Source organism: Dipodomys ordii, unplaced genomic scaffold (genome assembly GCF_000151885.1).
Source record: "Dipodomys ordii isolate 6190 unplaced genomic scaffold, Dord_2.0 Scaffold70, whole genome shotgun sequence".
Taxonomy (NCBI): Eukaryota; Metazoa; Chordata; class Mammalia; order Rodentia; family Heteromyidae; genus Dipodomys; species Dipodomys ordii.
This window is the reverse complement of record NW_012267286.1, coordinates 9961023-9969525: the sequence shown is the minus strand read 5'-3', so window position 1 is coordinate 9969525 and position 8503 is coordinate 9961023. Positions and strand designations below refer to the sequence as shown.

General features: G+C 33.6%; 1 protein-coding gene across 1 annotated transcript in view; it reads right to left on the bottom strand.

Annotated features, from left to right (window-relative positions):
* The window catches only part of Cenpe (centromere protein E, 312kDa), a 60742-nt gene that overhangs the window by 42208 nt on the left and 10031 nt on the right, over positions 1-8503 (bottom strand). The window contains exons 10-16 of the mRNA XM_013023746.1: positions 8366-8453; positions 7593-7722; positions 6626-6745; positions 4276-4434; positions 3106-3253; positions 2231-2319; positions 757-924 (exon numbers count right to left, since the gene is read on the bottom strand). Coding sequence (XP_012879200.1) covers positions 757-924; positions 2231-2319; positions 3106-3253; positions 4276-4434; positions 6626-6745; positions 7593-7722; positions 8366-8453 — 902 coding nt within the window. The remainder of the gene's footprint in view (positions 1-756; positions 925-2230; positions 2320-3105; positions 3254-4275; positions 4435-6625; positions 6746-7592; positions 7723-8365; positions 8454-8503) is intronic.

Sequence of the window (8503 nt, the reverse complement as noted above, 5' to 3'; positions counted from 1 at the left end):
CCAGTCTAGCTCAGCTTTCTTGAGATTAATATTTCTATGTCTTTCAATAGAGAATATTCCCACATTTTCTAGTGACTGCTATAAAGCACATTGCTGAAAAATAATTTTATAGTGTCTGTGAGATCCAATTAAAGGTAATATTTAAATAAAGATTTGAAGAGCCCCTGAAGTCTTAGGACAATTTTTAAGTTTTCTTATGGTTTCTGAATTAGATTCTATTAATATGTAGGGTAGTATTATATACTTAGAAAACTTAAGTGACTTGGTTCATTCCATAAGTCAGCTTCTCTAGTTATTCTGGTAATATTTAATATATTTAGGAATACATTTTCTAAAAATAACAATAGAAATTAATTTGTGTGTAGCATTAATACATAAAACAACAAACTAGACATTGAAATTCAACGTCTAGTTCTCAATAGGAAAGAGTTAGCACTTAAAGCACACACTCAATAAATTAAATGTTGATAAAATAAGTTAAATCTTAATAATCACGAAGAATAAAAAAATGATTTACCCAAGACAAATCTATCAACAGATAGGTCCACTAAACCCTCCAGATACTTCCAGTCCTCCTCCAATGTACACATGATAAAAATAAATACAATTTCATTATTTTTAAAATAATATAGATTCTAAACTCCCTAAATACTTTATACTAATATAAAAGCAGTTAATCTTTAAGATTCAATTTTACAAACGTATTTAAGAGAATGCACTTTTTAAAGAATTTAGTTTTGAGCTTCACATTCTTACCTCTTGATCTTTTCCAGTTTTTTTTTCTAGAGCCTCAAACTCATCCAAATCACTTTTTTCTTTCAATTTCAAACTCATTTCTTCATTTTCTCTTTTTAGTTGTTCATAGTCTAATATCAGGTCATCATATTTTGCACGGAATGAGTTTAACTCACTTTCTAAGTTCTCCTAGAATAAACACAAATTTTAATTAGTGGGGTTTCAAATCATGCATTCTTTCTTTCACTAAAACTTACACTAATTTGAATAATTAATTTAACTCTGAACCACTTGGTAGTTTTAAGTCATTCTTTTTAGGTCTCTTTCAATGGTTTATATTTTGTTAAACTTGCTAACTTCAAACACAGGTTTATTTTGAAAGGAGTATATAAATAAATCACAAATCTGTATATCCCTAGTGGACAGGAAAAGTCCACTTGGGAAAAGTAGCATCAATATAGGGAAGAAGCTAGCTATTCAATTGTTTACCAATCTGACTTATTTCTTACATGGCTCTAAATTTAGGAAAAGAAATAGTATTACTGATCTAAAATTCTAATGGTGGCAATGTTTGCCACACCATTTTTAAGGAAAACTCATTTCTATTTTGCATATCATTATGAGAAAGAGATAAACTGTTGTTTTTTTAAAAGCCTGAACTAGAAAATTAAAAAAAAAAAACAATAGTCCTAGAATATGCCTTTAAAAAACACAAAAACACTATCTTTGATACCATACAGTCATCAACTAACAGTAATAAGGAAAAGGAGGAAGCAATGTAATTATATTCTAAAGTTAAATGCTTTTAATGAATAGATTTACATGACTATACTATATTATCTTGGCCATGAGCAACCTGGAAAGTGAACATGGTTTATTGAATGTGTTTAGCAAGTATTCCTTATTTCTTAGTTTTGGTAAGATTGCACCGCCAGTCCCTATCTATGATCCCTTATTCATGGACTCTCTTCACACTAAAAAGGTAATTAAGCCTATAATAGTGTATGTCAGCACTTAAAATATAGACCTTCTCCTTGTCACTTTATTATTTATTCCTTTTTTTTGGCTAGTCCTGGGGCTTGAACTCAGGGCCTGGGCACTGTCCCTGAGCTTCTTTGCTCAAGGCTAGCACTCTACCCCTTCAGCCACAGCACTACTTCAGCTTTTTTTATATATGTGGTACTGAGAAATCGAACCCAGGGCTTCATGCATGCTAGGCAAGCACTCTATCACTAAGCCATATTCCCAGCCCTACTGTTATTCTTAAACAATAAAGTACTTGAACTATCTACATACATTTGTAATGTGGCAATTATTATTTTACCTCTCTGGTGTATCATTCTTCTACTATATGCCTGAGAATTTTGGCATTACTAATATAGTCTTACCCTCACAGCATTTCCCAAATTGAAACAGGAATACTTTAACAAAATCATAGATACAGGCAAATTTCAAGAAGATAGATAAGGAAATGGCCTGTAAAATACATCGTTACCTCACTTAGCAGCTTTGTTGCTGAACTCCACTCTATCTCACTTAATGGATCAAGAGTATTACTGAACACATCAGACTCAGAGCAGAGAGCTATAATTAGAGGAAAAAGAAATTAGTCCATGAACATCAAACTGAAGATGACAAAAGTAGTTTTGACCAGAGAGGCAATGATAATAAGCTCACATTAACCACATTTCTGTAGTATTAATACTAATAATACATTAATAACAGGTTATTTTAAGAATTCAGGTAGGGGGGGAGGGGGGAGGCTGGGAAGGGATGTGAAGGATAAACAAAGGAGGAGGATGCAATGCTTGGTAAGAAATGTACGCATTATCCTGCCCATGCAATTGTAACCCCTCTGTACAGTATGTTCACAAATAAAATAAAATTAAATTAAAAAAAAAAGAATTCAGGTAGCTGGCTGGAACTGATGCTAAAACATTGGATCCTTAATACAACACAAGTAAACAGGATAAATTTGGAATGTGAGATCTGATCACTGCCAGTAGGTTTTACAATGCCCCTAAGAATAGATTATAACACTGCACGTGCCTTTTTGAAAAGATTTCTGTATAAATGCCACTTTAAGAATGGAAGATCTGATATGACTACTGTACTTATTTAATTAAATAACAGGAATAAAAATAAAACTACTTAACTCATTTTCAATTGTAGTGCTTAATTTTTGAGAGATTTGAAATGAACAGGATTTCATGAATGTTTATTTTCTTAATGTTAATTACGATCTCTGTTGTAATCATATCTAATGACCCACATTTTATTTAAATGTGTTTACCACATTAGCTAAATACATAAGGAAGCCTTAAAGGGATCTTTTATAATTAAATACAGTTCACTTAACAAGGCACTTACACTCATCAACTTCTCCCAGTGTACTGAAAGATTTTGTGTGTGTTCTTGTTGTTACATTTGCTGGCATATTAAATTCATTTACATAGTTTGAGTCCTTCATTTTGCTAAGTTTTCCATAGCACCATGTAACTCTTCGTTTCTTTTTAGCCTAAAGAAAGAGAAATCAAAATTACTTCACATAGATTTGAGCTCAGATACAAAAAAACAAGGGAACCAGTATAAGGATATTTTGAGATAAGAAAACATCCTTAAATTTTTCAAATAAGTGTTTATTCTGGTTATAAATTTGATAAAAAAACACTGCTTAATTTTCTCTCTCTCTTTTTTTTATTGGTGGGGATTTTGAACCTCGTGCCTTGTGCTGCTAAATACCCACATGCTCTACCACTGAACTATATCCTTAGGCCTCTAAATTTCAGTTTTGAATACTTACAAGCTTTTCTGGCATTTATTTGGAAGGAACTAGTGTTGCTTCAGAGCCTGTTAAAAAGGTAGTGTTACACAGAGAGGACAAATGCTGTCATCGCTATGGTTACTACTTTGGATACCCAGTTCTAATTGGTAAGAATAAGAAAGTTATAGCGCAGGTAGCCATTTGATTTTCCTTTAGTGAGATTTTTCTAAGGTCTAGAGTTAGGAACTGAAGTGGAATTCAAATCCAGTTGGTCCAACTCCAGAGGCCACCCTCCTAAATTTGACACTATCACCCTCCCCAAAACATCTCTTCAATCCATGAATCCATATTCTGATAAAAACAAAAAGCATGCAAATCGGAAGCTATAGGTTTGATCATCCATTGACTTCTATTACAGATCAGTTTTCTTATTGATGCATGTTTGTATTTATTGTCAGGGTTTCACTATATAGTGCAGGATGGCCTAGAACTTAAGATCCTTCTGCCTTTGCTTCCTAGGTACTCAAATTTTGGTGTATACTACCTGCCCAGTCTAGCTCAGCTTTCTTGAGATTAATATTTCTATGTCTTTCAATAGAGAATATTCCCACATTTTCTAGTGACTGCTATAAAGCACATTGCTAATAGTTTATACTACACTGCATTAAATAAGAAGTACATAATTATGTACTAAATATGTAGAAAATCCTAACCTATCCTTTCTCCCTCATTCCTTATTTCTCTCTCTCTTTCAAGCCATTAGTTTCAAATGTTACCCTCAGTTCATGTTGAGATGTGTGAGAAGACGAGGTCACCAGCATCTGTGTTAGGTTCTGAATTTTCTTATCCTGAACTTTTTGAAGCAAGTCTTTTTCATCCAAAAGTTGGGCCAACTGGTCTTTTTCCATTTCCTGGGCTCGAGTTTTTACATTTACCTACAGGAGGTAGTATTAGATTTTGTTAAAACCCTAAAAGAAGCTTAAACAACAGAATATTAATTTTTCACATGATCTATGAGAACTTCCATTGCAAAAAAATTTACCCTACATGTAGAATCCATAATATATAATTTCCATAACCAAGAATTTCTCAAACATAAAGAAGGCAAAGTGCATATTTCTTCTCATGTCACTATTCTATGTACAGGGTAAAAGATAACAATGTTATTAAATAATTCTAGTTATTTACTTATTTAGTTGGTCATGGGGCTTGAACTTAGGGCCTGGGCACTGTCCTTGAGCTCTTTTGCTCAAGGATAGTGCTCTACCACTTTGAGCCACAGCACCACTTCTGGTTTTTCTGGTGGTTAATTGGAGATAAGCCTGAGATGGCTTCGAACTGCGATCCTCAGATCTCAGCTTCCTGAGTAGTTAGGATTACAGGCGTGAGCCACTGCAGCTGGCCCAATTTTATTTTTAACAAATAAAAAGGATAGTATAATATTTATTTAAATTTCACTCACAGCCCAAACATCAAACATTTTAAATTGTAGCTGAGTAAAAGAATTAGAAATTCATAATTCTCTAACATTAAGAACAATATTAATAATTGATGAAATTCTCTACAATTATCTTCAAAATCCAGGGTTTTTCCCCCTAGAGAATATACTTTAGAACATATTATATTATAAACTATATCAGAAAGCCTGAAATTTCACATAAAGGAGAATATAGCTCCTTTTCTGTGGAATTCTAACTTTCCTTTGTCTTGAACCAAATCCAATAGGAATAAAATACCATGTCTATCACAGACCTTAATTCCATCCTGGATGATATACATACCACCCACACATACACCCTCCCCCCACACAACACGACACGACACAGCAGATAATACTGTAAAATAAGACCTAATTGAAATGAAAATAACTTTATTTATTGTAGTTTATTTTGCATTCATCTGACAAACTAGGGAATACAGAGCAAGTTTAAGTAAAATTAAGGTAAGCTTATTCTACTATTTGTCTATGAATTCACGAATAGGCAGAGAAGTCATAAAAACTGACTCAAATACTGATAATAGAGATGTTATCTTATTAACACTGCCACCTGATTATTTTAGATTTTTTTTTTAAAAAGATCACTAAAATTGCTGGGCATTGGTAATTCTAGCTACTCAGGAGGCTGAGATCTGAGGACCACAATTCGAAGTCAGCCCAGGCAGAAAATTACCTGTGAGACTCTTACCTCCAACTAACCACTCACAATCTGGAAGTGAAGGTGTGCTTCAAAGTGGCAGAGCACTAGCCTTGAGCCAAAGAGCTCAAGGACAGCACTAAGGCTGAGTTCAAGCCCCATAATTGACAAATAAAAAGAGAGAGAGAAAAAAAAGAGGGACAACTGTTTGGGAAGAGAAAGGTTCCTAGAAAAGGGCTGGGGGTACAAGAGAGGATAATGGGTGACAAATATCATCAAAGTATACTATATATACCCATCCAAATAGACCAATCCCATTATTTTGTATAATTAACACATTCTAATTAAAAAGGAAGTAAACATGATATGTCTTTTTAATCTCAGTCATTATTTGTAAAAAGTTTTTAAACGTATTTCTACTTGGTTTATTTGAAAAACAAAAACAAAATAATTTCATGTCAAATCTTGGCTGTTGAAAATGAAAAATAAAAATCTAAAACCATCGCCAGATATCTCAGTTTATAGCATATTCAATCCAGAAATAGTTTCTGAGGTGCTGGAGACTGATCCTAGGGCAAACACTCCATCATTAAGCTGACCCCTTCCCTGAAAGTTAAATTTTTAGGAGTTGGTTTCTTCTTGGTTAAAAAAACTGTTACTGGGCTGGGAAGGTGGCTCAGTGGTAGAGCGCATGCCTTGCATGCCAGAGGCCCTGGGTTCGATTCCTCAGCACCATATAAGCAAAAAGAAAAAAGCCGAAGTGGCGCTGTGGCTTAAGTGGTAGAGCGCTAGCCTTGAGCTGAAGAGCTGAGGGACAGCGCCCAGGCCCAGAGTTCAGGCCCCATGACCGGACCCAAAAAAAGAAAGAAAAAAACTGTTACTGTACTTAGACTTAAGTTGTAGCAACTCTGATATTCATAAATTTAGTCTCTTGGGCAGATCTCCCTTATTCTATTTCATTCCAGTCTTCAGTGAAACAATTCACACATACCTCTTCTAACTGTTTTTTAAGATCGATGATTTCTTTCCTGTATCTTTTCAGAAGAGCTTCATCACTCGATACTTCGTTGACATAAGGAGTATTTTTCATATACTTAGCAGTACTAGCAAACTGGGGAAAAAGAAGTGCAAATGCTCAAGATTAAACAATTTATAATTATTCTCAGTTGGCTTAACACTTTTGGACACAGAGAACATCCTATATATATACTTCTAACGAGGTTTGGTAACATAGTCTTCACAGAAATGGAAGAAATATCTTAAAGATATATACCAACCAAGATCCTATAAACAATGGCTTTCTGGAATCTCATCCATGCCAGGGGTGCTTGCTATATTCTGAAGATTACTTCTAATCCAGAGTTACTTATCTTTCCTTTGGATGCTAGATTACTTATTAGCCACTTGAGAACAAAACCAAGGCTTGGTACTACTTATCTACTCTGTAATTCCTGTGATGACAGGAATTTTTATTTTCTACTCGACAGGTATTTAAAGCAATGCTGCTCATACAGGACTGCAAAGAGTAACTTTAAGTGAGAAGATGAAGACCACCATTAAATAAGACTGAATCCTCCATCAAAAAAGCTATTTTATCAATTGAAATTGCAGGCTTCTAACTCAGAGTAAAGCAGTCCACAGTAAACAAAAATTCAAGAATTATTTTTGGGGAAGTTGCTTTCTACTTGTGTGGCAAATTTCTCTTTACGGTAAATTAAGTATATAAATTGAATTTCTTAAAAGAAAATATCCAGTCAATTTCAGTTGAAATGGTGTTTTATGTGGCAAAAGTTATAAAAACATTAAAGAAATTATTCATTCAAGTTTGGGAAAATTAAAGAATGTTAAATAACATATTAATTGTATTGAAACGTGTCAATTTAACAGGCATTTTCTTTTCTCCTTGAAGTTCATCTTCTTTTAATATTAGGAAGAGAAAAAAAAAAAATCAAGCTTACCTGGAGAGTACTAAGGGTTTCTTCAAAAGACACGGGAGTAACTGTGCAGATAATACGTGTTTTTGCATTTCCTCCCAAGGAGTTTTGAAGAATTCGTGTTAATTTGCTATCTCGATAATTTATGTAACCACTTAGCAAGAAGTGAGTTTGGGAGAAAAAAAATGATAATTTTTATACAATAAGCATTTTTTGTTTTTTAACACAGAATACTGAAAAGCAGTCACAGCATTAAAAAAATTCTTTACAGAATTCTGAGGCATTGGTGGGCCTTGTGACGCAACGGTAGCGCATCTGACTCCAGAATTATGAGGCAAAACATATAAAGTATATAAGGCTGATAAAAACTAATGGAATAATCAAAACAATATAAATTCTGTATACATATATATATATATGTATACAGAATCCTCAAAGATTTTTTTGTATATATTTTTTATTGTAAAAATACTACACAGAGGCGTTACAGTTACAAGAGTAAGGTAATGAGTACATTTCCTATTGAGCATTGTTACCTCCTCCTTTATCTCCTACCATCCCTTCCCTCCCCACCTCCACAATTTCTCTCTCCCCAACCCCTGAAGTTGTAAAGTTCATTTTCAACATAGTGTCTTGTATTTCTCATTGTTACAATGGGTCATCCTGTAACATTATCAAAGATTTTTATTATGTGAAAAATGTCAACATTCAACATTCTTGATTATTAACTCAAGTATTAGATTCCAACCTAATAAAAAACATAAGCCATAAGTGAGTGCACAATGGGATAAACTTACCCAATTTGTCCATCACTAAGTTTCTTGATCACTTGTCCCAAGATAAATAAGCTCCGATTAATATTACAGCCTTCCTTTAGTCGCACACCTGAATTTATTAAACAAATATGCAAGTTGACTCCCTGTAACTAAAGATGT